This window comes from Perognathus longimembris, chromosome 20, assembly GCF_023159225.1.
Source record: "Perognathus longimembris pacificus isolate PPM17 chromosome 20, ASM2315922v1, whole genome shotgun sequence".
Lineage (NCBI taxonomy): Eukaryota > Metazoa > Chordata > Mammalia > Rodentia > Heteromyidae > Perognathus > Perognathus longimembris.
The window spans coordinates 6,896,563-6,920,535 of NC_063180.1; the positions used below are offsets into that span (position 1 = coordinate 6,896,563).

General features: G+C 37.3%; 1 protein-coding gene across 2 annotated transcripts in view; it reads right to left on the reverse strand.

Moving 5' to 3' along the window:
• Ptpn4 (protein tyrosine phosphatase non-receptor type 4) overlaps positions 1-23,973 on the reverse strand; it is a 108,713-nt gene that overhangs the window by 55,450 nt on the left and 29,290 nt on the right. Inside the window, exons 3-8 of one of the 2 annotated variants that reach the window (XM_048330068.1) lie at positions 10,363-10,405; positions 10,185-10,263; positions 6,692-6,736; positions 5,933-5,985; positions 5,183-5,303; positions 1,951-2,038 (exon numbers count right to left, since the gene is read on the reverse strand). In XM_048330068.1, the coding sequence (XP_048186025.1) occupies positions 1,951-2,038; positions 5,183-5,303; positions 5,933-5,985; positions 6,692-6,736; positions 10,185-10,263; positions 10,363-10,405 (429 nt within the window). The remainder of the gene's footprint in view (positions 1-1,950; positions 2,039-5,182; positions 5,304-5,932; positions 5,986-6,691; positions 6,737-10,184; positions 10,264-10,362; positions 10,406-23,973) is intronic. The other variant, XM_048330070.1, reaches the window with a different exon arrangement.

Here is a 23,973-nt window from a genome sequence, read left to right on the forward strand (position 1 = left end):
CTCTTTGGTAAAGTGAAACCTGTAATGAAACAGTATTGACCGTAGAAGTATTATTGACCGTAGAATAAAAACTCTTAAAACATCACAGAGAATAGAGCTTCAAAGACTCCAGAAGAGAAAATTTAAATTAGGTCTTGAATTATGTGAGAACTTTCATACTAACCCTAATTCAACTGAAAGAATGAGTAGGATTAAAACATTTTACTTAGATACTATTTTTTTTTGGGGGGGGTGTGCTGGTACTGAGCTTGAACTCAGGGCCTAGGTGCTATTGCTTAGTTTATTTACTCAATGCTCATGTTCTACCACGTGAGACACACCTCTACTTCTGGCTTTTATGCTGAAGAAAGAGTTTCACAGGATTTCTTGCCTGAGCTGGCTTCGAATTTCAATCCTCAAATCTCTGTTTTCTTTTTTTTTTGGCCAGTCGTGGGCCTTGGACTCAGGGCCTGAGCACTGTCCCTGGCTTCTTCCCGCTCAAGGCTAGCACTCTGCCACTTGAGCCACAGCGCCGCTTCTGGCCGTTTTCTGTATATGTGGTGCTGGGGAATCGAACCTAGGGCCTCGTGTATCCAAGGCAGGCACTCTTGCCACTAGGCTATATCCCCAGCCCCCAAATCTCTGTTTTCTGAGTAGCTAGAATTCTAGGTGTGAGCAGCCAGCTTCCAGAAGATGAAAATTAATTTGAAATCAAGTCTTTTTTCTTTAAATCTCTTTACTAGAAATGTTCTGTAGTCAGTGTAATACAGCCTAATATAGTATGCATGATTTTTACCTCTCATCATTTAGTTGTTCAGCTGTAGAACTAATCAATGAAAATATATACAGGATTTTATAGTTATGCTCCCCAAACAAATCCTTTACATTGTAGTTTCAATAATTTCTACCTAAATAAAATCTTATCACACTTAAGATAGGGCAAAACATGACAAATAGTCAAATGTAACTATGTATTATTGTCTGGTTGCTCTTTTCCACTTAGCAATAACAAGCACTACACCAAACACTATTACCAACATCTTAAATTGTTTTCTGAAGGGTATCAATTAAGATACAAGGTTTAAGTATATACTCTAAATTGCACTGTGCCACAAATAACATAAAATGTCACAGAAATCACAAAGAGAAGAATCTTTAATAGTTAAAAGCAATTAATAGGGGAAGGGAATTGGAGAGAGGTAGGAGAAAAATGAGGAAAGAGGTAACATGTTTGACAAGAAATGTACTCACTGCCTTATGTATGAAACTGTAACCTCTCTGTACATCACTTTCACAAATAATTAATTAATTAATTAATTAATGGACCAGACATTTAACAATCCTTAAGAGTGTTTCCCCGAGTAGATGGAAAACTTCAAAATAAGAGAGGTAAATGTTCTGTTGTTCCTTTCCTTCTCCATTATCAACAATGGAAGGATAAAGTGAGGAACAACAACATTCCAAATAAACTGAAAAATTAAAGGATTTATGATTCCTAGTGTACTTGGAATGCTCTTTTTCCTTTTCCATGTCTTTCACCTCCCCTATTCTGAGATTCCACAAGAGCAAGCATAATCTGATGCTTTGTTTAGCAGGTAATCTTGAATGCCAAAACTGTGGAAGGCACAGGATACTTAGCACAACAAATGCTATAAGATTTATTTCACTCTTGAATTTTGAGATGTGTAATTTGGTTCTATCTGAAGGTAGACAAAACATCTTACTGTGCGTGTCAAAACAGAATTATAATTAATACATTTTTGGCTGAAAGAAAGAAGTCACAATTATTCCATGTGACTTAATCCTTTCAAGGAATTTAAAATTTTTTGAGTAAAGAGGGATTGCCTAGTATGTATTAAAACTTCAATCACTAGCAACACACACACACACACACAAAACACACACACACACCTTCAAACAAATACTGAATAATGTAGGCTCTCAACATTGAAGGACGTTTTCTTCACTTACCCTTGCATAGTGGAATTCAACTCCATAGAGTTCTAAGGTACGTGCTGTATTTAGGTAATTAAATTCTGCTTCTGCAGGAGATGAACCTCTATAAAGAATCATTAGGTCAAAAATTAGATTCATTGTAACTATTGCCAAATTAGAAAACAGCTGTGTGGGAAAATGAGAAGTCTAATTAAATCTTCTACAAAATAGCATGCAGTTATCCTCTTGGTTTTTATTCAGTAGTATCTAACTTATATTAAGGGCATATTTTCCAAAACATAATTTTTCTGACACTTTACTTTACAGCAATACAAGAACACATAAAGTTTTTCTTTTTTTTTTAGACCATCTACTTAGGGCTATAAAAAATACATTTCCTTTTATAAATAATTTAAAAACATATTTTTAGAAGATGGTTCATACACCATAATTACATTTGAATCCATGTTTTTAAACATGCAGATTCTAAGTCATCCTCCAAGACAGTGCTTTCCAGGGTTCAGTGTATAGACAGGGGCTGATTCATAAGTACAGAAATACGAAAGAGCTTTATAACAATTGGCCATGATAATTTTATGTCTGTTGAATTTAACAGTGAAAAAAACATGACTGTGTTTTTTTACGTTTTTGTTTCATTTCTCCATTTTGTTTCCCAAGCAATTCATTTTTATTACGTACTTCAAAATAAATTATAAATAACATAATGAGAGACTAAGGGAAGAACACTACTCATTCATTATGGAGAGTTTTAGAAGTACAGCGGTACAGTGGTACTGAGGTTAAAATGGCTTATACTTAGAAGAATGAAGGGAGGAAGGACTGCTGTCAAGAATTCAGTGTGTCGGGGCTGGGGATATGGCCTAGTGGCAAGAGTGCCTGCCTCATATACATGAGGCCCTGGGTTCGATTCCCCAGCACCACATATACAGAAAATGGCCAGAAGTGGCGCTGTGGCTCAAGTGGCAGAGTGCTAGCCTTGAGCAAAAAGAAGCCAGGGACAGTGCTCAGGCCCTGAGTCCAAGGCCCAGGACTGGTCGAGAAAAAAAAAAAAAAAATTCAGTGTGTATCACACTAAATTAAGAAAAGTGAGAGAAGGAATGAGTTGGGAGGGATGGGTTAGAATGTTGAAAGGGGTTGATCAAGATGCACTGCATTGAAAACTCAAAGTAGACCCAAGCCTATCACCATGCATCAAGATCAACTCAAAATGGACCAAGGACCTCAATATCAGACCTGAATCCTGAAGGACAGAGTAGGAACTACGGAAGGACAGAGTAGGAAAGACACTAGAACTTATAGGTACAGGAAGGAACTTCCTGAATATAGTCCCAGGGGCACAACAAATAGGGGAGAGACTCGACAAATGGGACTACTACAAATTAAAAAGCTTCTGCACAGCTAAGGACATAGCCACCAAAACAGAACGACAGCCAACCATATGGGAAAGGATCTTTACCAGCACAGCAACAGACAAAAGGCCTAATATTTGTCATCTACAGAGAACTCAAAAAACTAAGCCCCTCCAAGCCCAATAAACCAATTAGGAAATGGGCAAAGGAGCTAAAAGAGAGACTTCACAAGAGAAGAAATAAAAATGGCAAAGAAACATATGAGGAAATGTTCAACATCCCTGGTAGTAAAGGAAATGCAAATAAAAACAACCCTGAGATACCACCTCACCCAAGTTAGAATGGCCTATACTCTGAACTCAGGCAACAACAAATGCTGGAGGGGGTGTGGGGAAAGAGGAACCCTTCTCCATTGTTGGTGGGAGTGCAAATTAGTACAACCACTTTGGAGAACAGTATAGAGGTTTCTCAAAAAGCTCAATATAGACCTACTCTATGACCCAGCCATACCACTCCTAGGCATCTATCCTAAACAGCAAGTCCCAAGATATCAAAAAGACATTTGTACTTCCATGTTTATTGCGGCACAATTCACAATAGCCAAAATATGGAAACAACCCAGATGCCCCTCCACAGATGAATGGATCCAAAAAATATGGTACTTATACACAATGGAATACTACATAGCGATTAGGAATGGTGAAATATTGTTATTTGCAGGGAAATGCTCAGAACTCGAACAAATAATGTTGAGCGAGACAAGCCTAGAACACGGAAAACAAAGGGGCATGATCTCCCTGATATATGACTGTTAAGAAAGAGAGACGGAGACAGTAGAGACCAGGTCTGTGAAACCAAAAACTGCTTGTCAAATGGTATTTCCCACAGGATTGGGGCAGCGACCCAACAGTATGTAACTAAAACCAAACAACTACTCAACATATAAAGGTCAAAAATCGACCTCTCAGTGGAATACAATAGCTCAAAAGCTATGTATGTACGTTCATATAAGACTACTGTGGACATATTGTCTAATATCGACATTACATTTCAAGCCCTAGGCAAATTTTCTAGGGCTTGGCCACGTGGCTACTGTATATGTTCTTGGTACATTGTATATTGTATATATGTCTACCTGATCTAGAAAAGGGAAAGAAAAACAGGGCGTAAGATATCACAAGAAATGTACACACTGCCCTACTATGTAACTGTACCCTTTTTGCACAACACCTTGTCAAAAAAATTTGTGTTCAATTAATAAATAAATTAAATTAAAAAAAAGATGCATTGCATTCATAAACTGCTTTGCTAAATGGTAATTTCTTTGCATAACTACTTAAAGATAATAAATATATTAAAAAACTGTGTCCAATGACTTATGAATAGACATTATTGCTCAAAGTGTAATATTTGAAAACAGATTCTCCAATCATCTAATGTATCTAACAACCCTACTTATCTGATGCAATCAAGCCATGTTAGAGCACAGCTGAAACTATGAAAGTAAAGATACCAACCTTTTTATTCACTGATACAACAAACTGCCTCTGTATGATGCCAACAAATGTGACTCTTCAAAAAAAAAAAAAAAAAAAACGGGCTGGGAACATGGCCTAGGGGCAAGAGTGCTTGCCTTGTATACATGAAGCCCTGGGTTCAATTCCCCAGCACCACATACATAGAACACAGCCAGAAGTGGCGTGCTGTGGCTGAAGTGGCAGAGTACTAGCCTTGAGCAAAGAGAAGCCAGGGACAGTGCTCAGGCCCTGAGTCCAAGGCCCAGGACTGGCAAAAATAAATAAAATAAAATAAAATAACAGACATAATGAACTGTTCTATAAATTTTTTGTGTTACATATAAGTTTACCAAATAAACAGAAAACAAAATAAATTCTTACATATGTTGTTGATGCAATTTTGCAACTTCCTTTTCAAAATCTTGAGGTTGACTAGGAAGGAAAGAATACTCTGAGAGGTAGCCTGGCAAGTTTTCTGATTGACTGTAGTCTCCAAGTTCAGCTAGTAATAAAAAAAAAAAAATCACTTCAATTTCAATATGCTTGTGGAAGTAAAATATTTATTAATCTTTTTTTAATGATACAAAGTTTGAACTCAGAGCCTCATGCTTGCTAGCCAGGGACTTTACCACTGGAGCCCCACTGTCAGTCCTTTTTGGAGTTGGGTATTTTCTGGAACAGGATCTTATTTTATGCCTGGGCTGGCCTAGATTGAAATCCTTCTACTTGTGCTTCCCATGTAGCTATGATGACAGGCATTCACCACTGGGCCTAGCAAATGGAGAGGGACTCTTGTTAACTTTTTCCTTGGTTGGGCCTTGATCCAGTCTCCTGTTCTGTGCCTCCCAAGTAACAAAGATTACAGGACTTGAACCATTAAACTTGGCAATTTATATTTCTAATGTAACTATTTAAGCAAGTTGCAGGCATTCATTTAACATTGTTCTTGGTCTCCTATACTTTACAGAAAATTTGTCTCAAGAATCAAAGTAATTGCTAACTGGAAATTCATCTCCTCTGTAGTCTCTATTTTCTGTATAGTAAAATGTCTACAGAGCCTCCATATTAACGGTGATCCAAAAAGGCCATAACACTGCATGCTGTTGAACATAAAAGTGGGTGGATACTTACACTGAATAGCATACGAAGCTAAAAGGGCAGCAGTATTGTAAGGACAAGGCAATCTAACAAAACAAAACAAAATACATAACCTATAGTTAAACTAGTAATTTTTAAATTGCTATTATTTATGTTATTCACACACAAGTTTCTATGTGACTTAAATGTTTATGCAAGAACAATTTTAATTAATAATAAATCAACATTCTGACATGAAAGGTAGCCACTTTCAATTTCTCAGGAATGCCTAGAATTCAATAGTTTTCAGAAAGACTAGTCAGTAACTATTTTACAGTAGGATAAAATAAATAGTTTCGGGGTAAATTTTAAATAACTTTTCTTATAGAGATCATTTGTAAGCATGAATGTGTGGTAAGCTACCTTTCTCAGAAAGTGAATGTAATACAACTGTATTCCGAGTGTACCAAACCAGTTTATACAGCAAATATTAGAATCGCCTGTATATATCAACTGTGCTTAAATGAAATATTTTTTTCAAAAAGGTCTCACAATAACTCTATCAATCACCTCAACCTACATCTAGCACTGCTTTCTACTTATGGCGCATACCTTTTTAGATGATTGGATATCACTCAATTTTAACTTTTTAAAGAAATGAATTACTCTTAACTATTAAGAAATCAGCTCATCTGATAAAAGGAATTCATACAAGTAATCATTTTTAATAGATTGTTTTCAATGATGATGAATTACTTCAATACAGAATTAAAGTACATGTATTATATATATAAAAAAATAAAAATAGCCTACCTTCCAGTAAGAATGTCTTGTTTTATTTGCAAAAAATACTGGTACCTTAAAAAAAAGCATTTACTAAAATTATAACAATATCAATTCTAAAAATCCTATACTTACACTAGTAAAAAAATTAAACATTTAAATATTGGCTTTTATAACTTACATATTATAAAAGCACATGTTTACATTAGTACATGTCTTAAAAATAACGTTCATAAATTTGTGAATACAAATCTGTAAAATTCTTTGCACATAATGTTTTGTACTTTGAATTATTTTTATTTTTTGTAGGCCGTGGGGCTTGAACTCTGAGCCAGGGAGCTCTCTATGAGCCTTTCAGCTCTAGGCTGGTGCTCTACCACTTTAGCAACAGTGCCACTTCCAGTTTTCTGGTGGTTAATGGGAGATAAGAGCCTCATTGACTTTCCTGCCCAGGCTGGCTTTGAACTTCAATCCTCAGATGTCAGCCTCATGAGTGAGTAGCTAGGATTACAGGTGTGAGCCACCAGCAGCACCCAGCTTTTGGATTATTTTCTTTATGAGACCATTCAAGATTTCTTAGGAACTACAGGACCAAGGGAGATTAAAATGTTTCCAATTAACAGTTACATTTGAATAAATATATGACATACTTCATTTTATTTTGAAGTTACTTAGGATGATAATAATACTTTTAAGTTCTAAAATAATAGAAAAGTTTCTATTTAACTCTTCTTCCAACATATCACACACAGTATCTAGAAAATTGTAGCATAAAAATAGAATCAGAATTAATTTAAAAGAAATAACAGAAAAATACCACAACCCAATCCCCCAAAATATGAGAGGTGGGGGCAAATAATCTGAGGACTGGTTTATGTAGAAAGTAGAAAACAAGAGCATCAGACACATGAGAAAGCTGACAGCAACACACCACAAAGCAATGGAAAGAAAATCATCCTTTCTGCTAAAATAGGAAAGCTGTCAAGACAGGCTTATGTGAGATGACTTTAACGGCAGACTTCCTAAAGAAAAGTTACAGTTCATTTACAGTTAAGAATCCACATATTGACCAGAAAAACAACCTACATTTTTTGCTCATATTGCTTTGTTAGTATTAGAATTGTTAAGTATCCAGTTCCTTTTAAAGGAAATGAAAGTAGCCTATGACAAGTGTACAGAGATTGCTTGCTAGATGGCACTGTCTTAATGCCTCAGTCTCAGTGAGTAAATCCAATCGTCATTAATTCCTGGGCAACGTAACCTGTGCTGACTAACATTGGCAGAAGAGCAAATTTTGTAGTTTTAAATGTTTAAGGAGCTAGCTTAAATTTGTTTTTGATTTTACCCAACTAAAGAAAATTATGAGTCAAAATTCATTAAAAAAAAACCTCTAGCTGATCATTAACTAGCTCTATGACAATGTTCAAACTGCTGGAGAATGTAATTTAGATTTTTAGAGAAACATATTCGTTACCAAAACAAAGCAAAAACAACAACAACCACCTGCTAAAAATAACTTGGCTTCATATATTGGCAATGCATACTAGTTCCTTGTGAGGCTTATTGCATACTACTTTAAATATTAACTAATTTATGGCAGTTTTTAAAATCAGGATTACTACATTTTGTGATGTAACTCAATGCTAGAGTGAATGTTTAGCATACCCAAGGCCTTAGTTCTGCTTTCAATCCCTAGCACCCAAAAAGAGGACTAAAAAAGTCCTTAGTGAAGAAATAATCTTACAGGTAGAATGTAAAGTCCATGCATATACTTGATAAAATATTATAAATCCTACACAAATAAACGTATACTTGTGAATTTTACCAACATGCTCATTTAACCAAGTAGAAACCAGTTAGTCCTAGGCTAAACTAGCCTGTGATTTTGGTTAATTAAAACGTATGAGTCAGGGGCTGGGAATATGGCCTAGTGGCAAGAGAGCTTGACTCGTATACATGAAGTCCTGGGTTCGATTCCCCAGCACCACATATATAGAAAACGGCCAGAAGTGGCGCTGTGGCTCAAGTGGCAGAGTGCTAGCCTTGAGCAAAAGGAAGCTAGGGACAGTGCTCAGGCCCTGAGTTCAAGGACCAGGAATGGCAAATAGAATAAAATAAAATGTATGAGTCTTATAAAAAGGAAATAGTATCACTTCAGTTCTAATGACGCCACCACTTGCCAATCCTGAATGGTCACCTGAGGGAAGCCCTCTAAACTCTATTAATGTTTTTCCACTAATTGTAAAAGATTCCTCAAGGTAAAGAAGTACAATCTACAGATACTCTTTTCTGAAGGATCTAAACTAGACCTGAAATCTTAGCAACTGTGGGCAAGGGTGTCTTTGTTACTAGTCATGATAATCATAGTAAAGCTACCTAAGCACAGAAGTTTATACTACACCTACCTGGGAGCTTAATCCCGAATTTCCCCATTATTGAAAAGTAATACCCAGCCTTCTCTAATAAACACACAGAAAGAGAATCCCAATAACTTCAATCTAATTTTCTTAGTGGTTTAATATAGAAAACTACAAATAACTGAAAAAAAAACTCAGGCTAATTAAATAGCTTTATCATTTTGTTTTTCTAATCCAAAACACTGTTGGAATAATTCTGAATACTGTCATTGACCTATTCTTATATCTGAGAATTTTAGAGAAGATAAAGTATGCTAATTGTTTATACTTTTTAAAAAACCGAATTAATAATTCTTTCAAGCAATGCACACAGTTGTCTTTTCTTTCTGTTATCTTAATAATGACAATCATAACATAATCATAATCAGCACTGGTAGAATTTTTCTCTTTCTAACTCTAAGCATTTCACTAATATTCAAGAACACTATCAAAATGCTCATCCACTACATCATTCCTGTGCATTTTTTCAAGTGCAAAGTGACAACAAAATTAGAGAGTAACATAAAATCAGACTTCAAATGGGCAGCAAAGGGGTCATGTAAAGGCAGAACATGCTAGTAATGCCCTGAAACATCCTTTTTTAAAGTCCAGCATGTTTTCTTTGGAAGCAATCATTAAAAACAAATAGGGGAAAAAAAAGATATCTATTGATCATTATCCTTGTACATAACTTATATATTTTAGAAAGTATATATTCTCAATAAAAAGAAAAAATAATTAGAATAGGCTTCTACAATAGAAAACATTGAAAATTCTCACTTATGTATCTGCCTCGGAAAAGTTTCAGTGTCATCTAATTAGCTTAATTAATTATGGCAGTTCTTTTGACCACTGTTCACAAGTAGAAAAAAATTAATATTTCTATGGCTCAGGAGGCTGCCTCTGGCCCGATGGGGGCAATGCTGAGGTTCTAAATCCCAGAAGGACTTCCAAGTTCTACAAAAGAGGAGGAAACAGTTATTTTGGACTATACAAGATAACTATTCTTTGAGCTGGCTGGGAAGGTCAGAACTATACCCAGTAGTCTATTTTTACCTAGTTGATTTCAAATTTTGATATTAGTGTTTTAACAATGTGTTCAAGAGAAACATGCTGCAAAAACCCACCTTGTATACTCTTCTTGTAACTTGTTGGGGTCACTTACAAAAAATTTGACTCTAAAGTTCAAACTGTAGGGAGATCCTCCTAGAATTAATAAAAAGCAGTTCTAATTAATTAGATTACATTAGTCCTTTGCCCTTAAAAGGCACATTTACAAAACATCAAATAAATACGTATGCTCACTCTTTAGCTGCTTCCTTATTGGTTTGTTTGGATCCAGCCACCTCTGAAAAATAAAGAAGACAGATTTCTATTTTCCCTGAATAACTAATATGTCAGTTTTTGTAAATCTCTTTCATTCAAAGATTAGCTCTAAAAGTATATTTTGGAAACATTCTAGGTGGAAAGGAAACACATTAAATCATACATAATGATGTTCATTTCAACTATAACAAATTATGTAAGAACTGGATGTATTTGTAAGAGCTTTAAAGGTTTTTATTTTTCATCAGTAATACAACGTGCAATAATCTCTACTTTAGAAATCTCCTATGGCCCAGCAATTCTACTTCTGGACATTTATCCAAATGACCACAAACAAGGCCATACAAAAGCTACCAGCACAACCATGTTCATTGCAACGTGATTTACCATAGCTGAGATATGGAATCAATCCAGATGCCCCTCAGTAGATGAATGGATCAAGAAAATGTGACACACACACACACACACACACACACACACACACACACACACACACACACACAGCAATTCTATGCTTCCATCAGAAAGAATGACATAACCCCATTCATAAGGAAATAGACCTGGAAAAAAATATTAAGTGAATTAAGCCATACCCAAAGAAACATGGATTCCATGGTTTCCCTCATCTGTAATAATTAGTATATTAGTTTATTCTTAGAAGAGGATCACAATAGCCCAATAGCTATGTACATATGACCATATAAGATGATGCTAAGTGAAATGAATTCCAAGATATGGAAACAAGACATTTATCTTTGTTGTGGGGATGGTTTTTACTGTACTGTGTGAAGTAATTTCTTTTTCCTTTCATTTTTTTTCCTATTGATTATACTGTTATCACTGTATTTGATTTTGGTACCTTGAGTATTGTATATATGTTCATCTGAATTAGACAAGGGAAGGGAAAAAAACAAAATGGTGAGACAAAGGGCAAGGAGTGAACCAAAACAACAGCGATACTCACAAGACATGAACTCACAAGAAATGAACTGTACAACTTGGCGGGGGGGAGGAGGAGGAGAGGGGAGGGAAAATGGGAGAAAAATGAGGGAGAGGCTAACAAGTTTGACAAGAAATGTACTCACTACCTTACATGTATAACTGTAACCCTGTACATAACCTTGACAATAAAATTAAATAAAAAAATAAAATGATGGATTTATACTCTCATGCAGACAAAATGTAACTATAGAACTTGACAATTTACTTTTAGACAATTTTTTTAAACAATTTCTACCCAATTCTTTAAAATAAAGTCCTGTAATAATGTTTATTTTGGGAAGTGAGGGAAAGGGCTATTTGTGTGTGAGGACTGTAGGCAATCTCAGTACTTATGAATGTCAAGGTTTATTTCCAGAAAATTAAAAACTGCATTTAGAAAATATTTCAACTATCAATGTATTTCAGTTTGAATTAACAAAACAAATGAGCTACTAAATGTTGTTTTCAAAATACTACATAGATGTTATATGCCACTACTTACAAATCTAATTCCTACCCACCCACCCACCCAGATTTGATTCCATGCAAAGTAAATTATGTGTGTGTGTGTGCGCATGTGTGTATACATATATGTGTATATGGAGTGGGGTGGGTGTGGCAGTGCTGTGATCAAACTAGGGCTTAATGGATATTAGCCAAGTGCTCTACAGTCCTAAGTCCTATTACATTTTAATGACCAGCAGTTAGAAGGAATCGTGGCTCACTCTTCTCCATTATCTGTAACATCGAACACATTACTTTCTGTTTTTGCAATTCAGGGTCTTTTATTGTTCCATATGAAATTCTGCATTGCTTCCTCTATTTCATTAAAGAATGGTGTTGGGTTTCAAAGGATAAGAAAAATCAAAGACTCAAAAAAATTCAAAATTCCACCCAGAGTAATCATGCAAACCTGACATCCACTAAATTACATGTAAGCCATTGTATGATTTGTATGTCATTCATAACCAGCAAAAACCCACCTGTCTCTATAAAATTATTTCCTTAGGTCCATGTATTCATTTACACACTCAATCATCACTCTCTTGAAAAGGGAAACATTCCTTGAGCTTTCTGCTGGGTGCTAAGAATATTTTGTATTTGTGTAATGCTTAACAATAAAGGGCAAAGTATTTTGAGATGTTCTCCTTCCTTTCAGATGAGTTCAGTTGAAGATTTTGCTGTGCTTAGACTGGGTCTCACATTTTTTTTTTAGAGAGAACTTTGGAACAAAGATTGAAAAATCTGAAAAATTATTGCTATAGGATCTGATGAGTTATATATGAATTTGGCTGTCTTCTATAATACTGTACAGACATGAGCTGAGTAATAAGATGTGTTTGAACCTCATTTTAACCATGGGCCTGTGTGAGTTCTCTGTTTATCTGAAGATCAAGAGAACATCATCAGAACTCTGAGCCAAGGTGTACTTATTTTAACAGCAATGATATTTAAAGTATTTTTTACAGTGTTCCAATATATATTTTGTTTATATAATTTTAAATCTTGGTCCACAAACGTTGAAACAATAAACATCAGAAACTTAAAAAAAAAAAGAGTGGTGTTGGGATATTGAGATATTGATGGGTTTTGCATTGAATTTGCAGATAGCCTTTGGCCACATTGCCATTTTCACAATGTTATTCCTCCCAACCCAGGAGCATGGGAAGTTTTTCTATTTCCTTAGTTCTGCTTTAATTTCCTTTTCCTCTGCAGTAAAAATGTCCATTATGAGGAAAACTAATAATAACAAATGCTGGAGGGGATGTGGACAAAAGGGAACCCTACTTCATTGTTGGGGGGGAGGGTAAACTTGTTCAACCACTCTGGAAAGCGGTATGGAGGCTCCTCAAAAGGCTACACATAGAGCTCCTCTCCGACCAGCAGCCCCACTTATGGGCATCTACCCAAGGGATTACAAGCAAGACCACACTAAAGCCACCAGCACAACAATGCTCATCACAGCACAATTTATTATTGCTAAAATATGGAACCAACCCAAATGCCCTTCAGTAGATGAGTGGATCAAGAAAATGTGGTACATATACACAATGGAATTCTATGCCTCTATCAGAAAGAATGACACTGCCCCATTTGTAAGGAAATGGAAGGACTTGGGAAAAAAAAAAATCACACCAAGTGAAGTAAGCCAGACCCAAAGAAACATGGACTCTATGGTTTCCCTCATAGGGAATAATTAGTACATATCTAGGATAGTTGTAGCAGAATATCACAATAGCTTAATAGCTATGCCTGTATGAACACAGAAGATGATGCTAAACAAAATGAACTTCAAGTTATAGAAACAAGTGATATATCACTGTTGTAGTTACTTTCAACATACCATGTGAAACCTGTGCCTTTTTCTTTTTCCGTACTCCCTTCCCGTGGTTTTACCCCTGGTATCACTGTAACTGATTTTAGTACCCTGTATATTGTGTATATGTGTATTTGAACTAAGGAAGGGAAAGGGTAAACCAAAACCGAGAGACAAAGGATAAAAAGACAAACCAATGCAACAGCAACACTTACAAAACTATATGGTGTAAACCAACTGTGCAACTCATGGGGAGGAGAGGGAAATGGGGCTGGGGGTGTCAGGGGAAAATGAGGGAGGAGGTAACAAGTTGGATAAGAAATGTACACACTGCCTTACATATGAAACTGTAACCCCTCTGTACTTCACTTTGACAATAAAGAAAAAAGGTACTTATTTACTCACTAGACACTATTTTCACAATGAACTATACAACTTGTGGTTGAGACAAAAGGAAATAACTGGGTAAGAACAAGGGAAGGGGTGACATTGTCCAAAAAGAAATGTACTCATCTGTCTGACATCCCAGTTTTACAACTCCAGGGAAACTTTTACTCCTAGAAAGACAGCCCAAGCAAAGTTATAACAGTATAGGGATTCTGGCCAGTAAGGAATTCTGGCCTGAAAACACAGATTTGAGTTCCTGGCAGTGTCCTGCCAGCGCCAGCACAGCGCCCGGCACTCCATGCACCTAAAGCGCACAACAGCGACCAGGAAGAAATCCTCCAGACGGCAGCAGACAGACACGGATGGCAGGCTGAGAATGGACGGGCCGAAACTGCAGAGAAAGTGTGAGTACCCCACGAAAGACATTCTCACTTGTGCCCACAGAACAGCATCTGGAAGCTAGCCCTCCCCGCACCGCCTGAGCAAAACGCCATCTTTGACTCTGGCATAGACCCGGCCAGAGCAGGCTGGAACTAAAGCAGGCCTAGGGAAAGTGAGAACGAAGGGACCGTCTTTGAAAAGGGCAAAAGTGACTGAACGGTGAGAGCCAGCCCCACCCAGGAGAACATCCCACTGCCCAGGCAGGAGGCTCATAGACTCAGGTAAACAGCCAGAGGTGGCCCACCTGCAGCTGCCAACTATCCAGCAGCCGGAAATTCTAAAATCAAACCGAAAGCAGCCAGACAGGAGAGTAAACAGTTCCTGAGAGAGATAAACGGCCCCTTTACAGAGAACGCTCAACTCCCAAACGCCCACCAGGAAACCAAGCTGAATTCCACAGCGGCCCTCAGCCAGGTAAACCAGGCCTGAGGCGCCCCGGCTTGCTGAGTCCACAGCCTATTCAGAGCCAGGCATTAAAGGCAGCGGCCCCAAAGCAGACGGGAGGAGCCACGATTCCCCAGACTGTTCAGCGTTCCCCAACTACAGAAGACAACCAAGTCCTACGTGCAAGCTGTGCAAACCACAGAGCCCCAGGATTTAACTAACAGGGAAGGAGAGTCAGAGCAGATCCATCCCTGCAAGCTGAGAGCAAATCAAACAGCCAAGCAGCAGGAAAATAGACTGCAAGGGAACCAGAGACTGGATAGAGCCCACCCAAACAAGGAAAACTCAATTTTTAAAAACATTTTTAAAACTTTTTTATTTTTCATTTTTTGAGTTATTTGTTTTCTGTTTTTTATTTGGTATATTGGGATTTTTTTGTAATTTTTTTTAGTGTGTTTGTTTTCCTGTTATTTTTCTGTTTCTCTTTTTCACATTTTCTTTCTTTAAAATTACTTTCCGTTGACTAACACCTTCACTCTTTTCTGTTGACTCTCCATTCTCTATCATTTTAACCTCATTCTTTCTACCAATTCTACTCTTCTCCACATTTCCACTTCACTGAAACTAAACCAAAATCATCATCTCCCATTCATTCTACTCTATTCTCTTCACTACCCCTCACTCACCCGCCTAAATTTACTCCAGAACCTCCAGACTCCATTAACCCCTGGTATCGGACAGAGAGGTATCCATGCTTAATCCGAGTGAGTCAAAGGGGTTCATAGAGAAATCCCACCAGTCCAAAAAGAACTAAATATAAGAAGAAAAATTGCTCATAGGGTTATAACGGTAAGTAAGTAACTACTGAATAGAGGGCTCAGGGTTGGTTGTTATATTAAAATTGTATTCTTTGGGGACACTAAATTTGCTTTTATATACAAAAAAGAGAGGGAAGGTATCTGTATATAATTGTGAACTTCTAAGACTTACACAACAGTGCTTGGTAAGGTCCGCTTTGGGTCTTAAATGGAGCTCACAGGTGCTTGTAGATTGGAATTTCCAATCCAAATGGGCAGAAGAAGCACAAGAAAGATGGCAAACAAGGGAATCTCATCTTCCACGCAAAACAAGCAGGAAGGAGAGTGGTCAACTAAAGACCTAGAAGAGAACCCTCAAAATGCTCTACAAAGTCTACTGATAAAAATGTTAAATGAAAAGTTAAATCTCTTCAGACAACTACTCTAGAGCGTGAGGAGGTGAACCAAAAATTAAGAGATGATTTCATGGCATCCATGAAGAGAAAGATAAATGAACTTCAAGAGTCCAATGAAAAGATAGCTACCCAGCTAAAAGATTTGAGAAACAGCACTCAGAACCAAATTAAGTAAAGAAAGCCATATAGGACGGAAGAGAAAATTATAGCAAAGACATGGAAGCCAACAAGAAAGACCAGTCAGAAGGAAGGGAGATTAGAAATCAAGTAGCTAGCCTACAGAGCAGACTAGATGAAGCAGAGGATCAAATCTCAGAAACTGAAGATTCCCTAGAAACTATGGATAAAGAACAAAAAACAATACAAAACCAATCCAATAGGCAAAACAGATCACTCCAGGAGCTCCAAGATACAATCAGGAAGCCCAATTTAAGGCTAATAGGTATCGAGGAAAACCTAGAAAAAGAAGTCAATGGAATAGGCACCTTATTTAACAGAATATTAGCTGAGAACTCCCCCAATATCCAGAAGGATAGGATAGGCCTATCCAATTACAAGAAGCATTCAGAACCCCAAACCCACCAGACAAGAATAGGACATCCCACTGAACACACTGTGATCAAAACAGGATCAAGAGTCCAAGGAAAGAATCCTTAAAACTGCTAGGGAGAAGAAAGTAACCATATATAAAGGAAAACCAATCAGAATTACCCCAGACTTCTCAGCAGAGACCATGAAAGCAAGGAGAGCCTGAAATGAGGTATGCCACACCCTAAAGAAAAAAAACTATCAGTCAAGAATAATGTACCCAGCTAAACTCTCATTCATAGCTGAAAGTCAAATGAAAGTCTTCCACAGTAAGGAAAATCTGAAACAATATATCTCCACCAAACCAGATTTACAGAAAATCCTCAAGGATGTGCTACACATAGAAAATAATCAAAATCACAATACAGAGAAATGAACCCTAAATAGAAAACCAGAATATTAGATCAAGAATTGGGAAGAGGGGCTGGGGATATGGCCTAGTGGCGAGAGAGCTTGCCTCGTATACATGAGGCCCTGGGTTCAATTCCCCAGCACCACATATACAGAAAATGGCCAGAAGTGGCGCTGTGGCTCAAGTGGCAGAGTGCTAGCCTTGAGCAAAAAGAAGCCAGGGACAGTGCTCAGGCCCTGAGTCCAAGCCCAGGACTGGCAAAAAAAAAAAAAAGAATTGGGAAGACATAGCTTTTAACAAGATAGCTATAATGAAAGGAACAAACAATCATCTCTCAATCCTAATTCTCAACATGAATGGACTTAATTCTCCAATTAAATGACAGAGGCTCATAAGTTGGATGAAAAATCAAGACCCATCTTTCTGCTGCCTCCAAGAGACACATCCATCCAGCAAAAGCAAACATCTTATAAAAGTGAAAGGCTGAAATAAAATCAAGCAAATGGCCCCCATAAGCAGGCTGGCGTTGCAATCCTAGTATCAGATAAAACTGACTTCAAATTAAAAATGGTAAGAAGAGACAAAGAAGGTTACTACATACTAATAAAGGGATCTCTCCTACAGGAGACCATCCTAATTATCTACACCCCAAATACAGGAGCACCCAACTTCATCAAACAAACACTACGGACTCTTAAAAACACTCATAGACCCAAACACATTGACAGTTGGAGACTTTAACACTCCAGTATCACCTCTGGATAGATCAACACGCCAAAAATTGAGCAAAGAAACCTAAGAACTGAACAACTGCATCAAATTATTCCCTGCAATCTCTCAGACCACAATGGAATAAAATTAGAGCTCAACTCAAACAGCCACCACAGAAAATCTTACAATTCATGGAGACTAAACAACAGATTGCTGAACCATCCTTGGGTCACTGAAGAAATTCAAATGTTTATGGAAATAAACCAAGATGAGCACACAAAGTACCAGCTTCTTTGGAACACAGCAAAGGCAGTACTCAGAGGAAAATTTCTATCTCTGAGTGCCTACATCAACAAACTGGAGAAACAGTAATTCAACAACTTAAAGAAGCACCTTAAGTTCCTTGAAAGAGAACAAGACAAACCCCAAGCCAATAGACGGAAGCAAATAATTAAAATCAAATCAGAATTAAATGAGTAAAAAAACAAACCATCGAAAGAATCAACAAAACAGAGTTGGTTCTTTGAAAAAATTAACAAGATAGATAGACCCCCTAGCAAATCTGACAAAAAAACAAAGGCAGCACACTCAAATAAACAAGATCAGAGATGAAACAGGTAACATCACCACAGAAACAACCCAAATTCAGGACACAATAAGGGACTATTTTGCAAACCTTTACGCCAACAAATTCGAGAACCTGGGAGAAATGGACGATTTCCTAGCAAAAATTGGTATCCCCAAACTCAACCATGAAGATTTCAATCTTCTAAACAGTCCCATATCCAGCATTGAAATAGAAACTGCAATAAGAGATCTCCCATCCAAGAAAAGCCCAGGTCCAGACTGATTCACAGCAGAATTCTACAAGGCCTTCAAAACAGAAATCACACCAATATTTCTCAAACTCTTCAATGAAATTCAAAGTGAAAGTTCGCTACCAAACACATTCTATGATGCCAGTATAACCCTCATCCCAAACCCGGCAGGGACCCATCAAGGAAAGAAAACTATAGACTGATTTCTCTGATGAAGATTGATGCAAAAATTCTCAACAAAATTCTGGCCAATTGACTTCAACAGGTCATCAAAAGAATCATACACCATGATCAAACTGGATTCATCCCAGGGATGCAAAGTTGGTTCAATACATGCAAGTCATTAATGTAATCCACCACATCAACCAGAGCAAGGTAAAGAATCACATGGTTATATTTCTAGATGTGGAAAAGGCATTTGATAAAATCCAGCACCCATTTATGCTAAAAGCCCTGGAAAAACTGGGATTCTAGGGAACATTCTTGAATATAATAAAGGCAGTCTATGACAAACCAACGGCAAGCATAATCCTAAACGGTGAAAAGCTAAAGCCATTCCCTTTAAAATCAGGAGCAAGACAGGGATGTCCACTCTCTCCTCTCCTCTTCAACATAGTATTAGATTTCCTAGGCAGAGCAATTAGGCAAGAAGAAAACATAAAGGGGATCCAAATAAGAAAAGATGAAGTTAAACTTTCTCTCTTCACAGATGACATGATCCTATACCTAAAGAACCCCATAGACTCTACTCAAAAGCTACTAGAGCTGAGCTAAAAAAATAGGATGGAAGAAAGACAGCCTCTTTAACAAATGCTGCCGGCAAAACTGGTTCAACACTTGCAACAGACTAAAACTAGATCCTTACATATCACCCTGCACCAAAATCAATTCCAAATGGATCAAAGACCTCGAAATAAAAACAGATACCCCAAAAACACTACAAGAAGGAGTAGGAGAAACACTTGGGCTCCTTGTCACAGGACAAATATTCCTTAATAAAGGCCCAGAATTGCAACAAATCAAAGAGAGGTTAGACAAATGGGACTGCATCAAACTGCAGAGCTTCTGCCGGGCAAAGGACATAACTTCCAATATAAACAGAAAGCCCACACATTGGGAAAAGATCTTTACCGGCCATTCAACGGACAATGGCCTCATATTTAAAATATATGCAGAACTAAAAAACTTAAATTCCTCCAAAACAAAACCTCAAAGAATCAACAGCCCCCTCAACAAGTGGGCTAAAGACTTAAAAAGAGACTTCTCTGATGAGGAAATGAGAATGGCCAAGAGACATATGAAAAAGTGCTCTACATCACTGGCCATACAAGAAATGCAAATCAAAATAACACTGAGATTCCACCTCACCCCAGTAAGAATGTCCATTATCAAGAAAACTAACAATAACAAATGTTGGAAGGGATGTGGCCAAAAGGGAACCCTACTACATTGTTGGTGGGAATGTAAACTGGTTCAGCCACTTTGGAAAGCAGTATGGAGATTCCTCAGAAGGCTAAAAATAGAGTTCCCCTATGAACCAGCAGCCCCACTTTTGGGCACCTACCCAAAAGACCACAAACAAGAACACACTAAAGCCATCAGTTTAACAATGTTCATCGCAGCACAAATTGTCATAGCTAAAATATGGAACCAACCCAGATGCCCCTCAGTAGACGAATGGATCAGGAAAATGTGGTACATATACACAATGGAATTCTATACCTCTATCAGAAAGAATGACATTGCCCCATATGTAAGGAAATGGAAGGACTTGGAAAAAATTATACTAAGTGAAGTGAGCCAGACCCAAAGAAACATGGACTGTGTGGTTTTCCTCATAGGGAATAATTAACACAGGTTTAGGCTAGTCAGAACAGAGGATCACAAGAGCCCAATAGCTATCCCCTTATGAATGCATAAGATGACTCTAAGTGAAATGAACTCCATGTTATGGAAACGACTGTTATATCACTGTTGTAATTACTTTCAACATGACATGTGAAAGTGTAGCTTCTTTTCTTGATGATCTTCTTGTATCCTCTTCCTGTGGTTGTCCCCGTGCTATCACTGTATCTCATCTGAGTACCCTGGATACTGTATATACTGGTATTAGAACTAGGGAAGTAAAAGAGAATATCAAAATCGAGAGAAAACGGATAAAAAGACAAACAACTCTAAAAGCAATGCTTGCAAAACCATTTGGTGTAAACCAACTGAACAACTCATGGGGGGGGGGGAGAGTGAAAGGGGATGGGAGGAGGAGGGCATGAGGGAGGAGGTAACAAACAGTACAAGAAATGTACCCATGGCCTAACGTATGAAACTGTAACCCCTCTGTACATTACTTTGACAATAAATAAGTAATTATTATTAAAAAATAAATAAAGATATCCCCTATTACTAAATAAACAAACCAAGTTGCAGAGTATTTTATATAAAATAATTGCTACACATGCACACACACGTGTGTAGTATGTATTAAAAATGCATACAGATGTGAAACAAAGGTACATTACAGATAGATATGTGAAAGATAGATAGATATAGATGAGATAACAAGGACATCTCCAGAAAGATTTCAATAACTTTCACAGAATAAAATTATTTATCCCTAGCATGTAGACATTAGAGTAAACATCAAGAAATTTACATTCTATTTTGAAATTTTATTCTATTTATATTTATACCAAATTGCACTCTTTCTTTCAATTAAAAATAAATTTAAAGTACTTACATACACACAGTTACTACCTAGATTACTTCATGCCAGACAATAAGTTGGAAACTTGAAATAGTTGTCTGTTTAGTTGGCAAAGCTTTCCTATTATGGGACATTATTATTTCCTTCCCATACATGTGTAGACTTAGGCACTGAAACTTAGCATATGAGCTCATAAAGGGTGGACTCAAATTTAAAGTCAGGGATGCTTTCATTATTTTTATTAATTTCACATTTAGCTAATAAAAAAGATGGATAAAAATTGGGTCATGACTGTTGATTTTTTTCCCCACAATTGTTCCTACTCTGGCCAATACGAACACTATGAGAAATCAATCTGTTTCCCTTGAAGTTCACAGAAGCATTTTTTCCCATAACCTGGAAGCTCACAAGAAGTCAAAACAAACTATAAAGAGCAGCAGTGGAGCACAATGGACATCGATAAAAGTGGACTGTACAACTTGTGGGTGGAGATGAGAGGGAGGGTCTGGGAGAGAATGAAGGGAACAGAAGACAGTGTATGAAAGAAAATATACGCATTACCTGACTCGTGTAAATGTAACCCCTGTGTAGAGTGTAGATCACCACTATAATAACAATATGGTAAATTGTTTTAAAAATTACTTTAAATTTCAAATATCTTTAATGCATTGGGAAAGTAAATATCTCTAGGCACTAAAATTCATTTTAACTTTCTGCGAAGTAGAAGTTATTTTTAAACTGAATATTAATACTTGAATGATTACACAAACTGAAAACCATAAATATATTTTTTTCAGCTTGTCTCATTGAGAACCCTTGCTCCATTTTCAGAAATTCAAAACGATTGGCATCCTGAAATTAGAAATTTGACTAGAACATTTAATTTGATACAGCAATAAATTAAATACACAAAAAAGAAATGTGCTCATTACCTGACTTACATAACCCCTCTGTACATCACCTTTATAATAATAATAAAATATTCACCAAAAACCATTTATTACAAGGACATATCTGGTAAATGGCTGACTTATTATTATTAGCAGGTTAAGAGATGCTATGTATCTCACTGCCAGTAAGTAGCTAGGTTTTACCTCTGCTTAACATAGTTGCTGACAGTATCTATCCACTCATTTACCTACCTATCCATCCATTAATGTAGTGATTTTTTTTCTTCCTGTTTCCTAGAAAAAGGTCAGAGATGAATTCATCTACCCAAAGCCTAACTTCATCATTCAGTTCCCCTATGAAATACTGTAAAACATTCTGATGTAAGAAATATAAATCCGGGGCTGGGAATGTGGCTTAGTGGTAGAGTGCTTGCCTAGCATGCATGAAGCCATGGGTTCAATTCCTCAGCACCACATAAACAGAAAAAAAGAAGCTGGAATTGGCGCCTTGACTGAAGTGGTAGAGTGCTATCCCTGAGCAAAAGAAGCTCAGAGACCTTGCCTAGGCTCTGAGTTCAAGCCCCAGAACTAGCAAAAAGAAAAAAAAAGAAATATATGTCCATTTACATTATCCAAATACAAGTGTTAAGCTGGATGTATCTTAGGAAGAATACGCACTAAGAATCTTAAACGTCCTTATTAATGATGCCAGTTAGATACTATTAGCTTCAAGATTAAACCATGGATTTAATTTAAACCATGAAAATGAAGTATTGCTATAACATTCATAGTAAAAATATATTATTAATTTTTTAAAAAACTAAAAGAAAAAGTGAGTTGGTCAGTTTCTCAGTTTGTCTCTAGAGGAGTTCCTGAGTTGTTAGCAGTGTTTCTTTGGGACTGAACATGAACAAGTTACTGGGTGGGGGTGAGAGGGTTGGGAGTGATCTGAGAGTTTGGTGCTGGGTTGTTTTTTTGGTGGTTGCTGTTTGTTTGTTTTTGTAGTTTTTGCCAGTACTGGGGCTTGAACTCTGAGCCCAAGCGCTGTTCTTGGAGTTCTTTTGTTCAAAGCTAGTGCTCTACCACTTGAACCACAGTGTCACTTCTGGCTTTTTTGAATAGTTTACTGGAGATAAGAGTCTCATGAACTTTTCTGCCTGGGCTGGCTTCAAACCGAGATCTACAGAGCTCAGCTTCCTGAGTAGCTAGGATTACAGGTGTAATTAAACCAATTTTAATAGATATTATTTCATATTTATATATAGCCTTCTCCAAAATGCACTATAGTAAACGTTTGTGTGTTTGAGGGGCCATTTGTGACTTCTTTTTCCTGGAGTTCAATGTCAGCCAGGCACCATGCTTATAATCCTAGCTACTCAGGAGGCTGAGATCTGAGGATCCCAGTTCAAAACCAGCCTGGGCAGGAAAGTGAGACCCAATTAACCACCCAAAAGCCAGAAGTGGAACTGGGGTACAAGTGGTAGAATGCTAGTCTTGAGAGGAAAAGCTAAGCAATAGCTTCCTGGCCCTGAGTTCAAGGCTCAGTTCAGGCATGCATGTGTGGGCGCACACACTCAAGCACACGCACACACAAATAGTAATACAAATACAAAGCTTTCCTGGTTGGCCATGGTGGTCCATGCCTATAATCCAGCCCTTGAGAAGCTGAGGCAGGAGGACCAGAAGTTAGTGGCTGGGCTGTGTAGTAGGATTTAGTTCAAAAAGTCAAATAAAAGCTGGATGTGGTGGTACCTGCCATTAATCTTAGCACTGAAAGCTTAGGTAGGATTTTGAATTCAATGCCAGC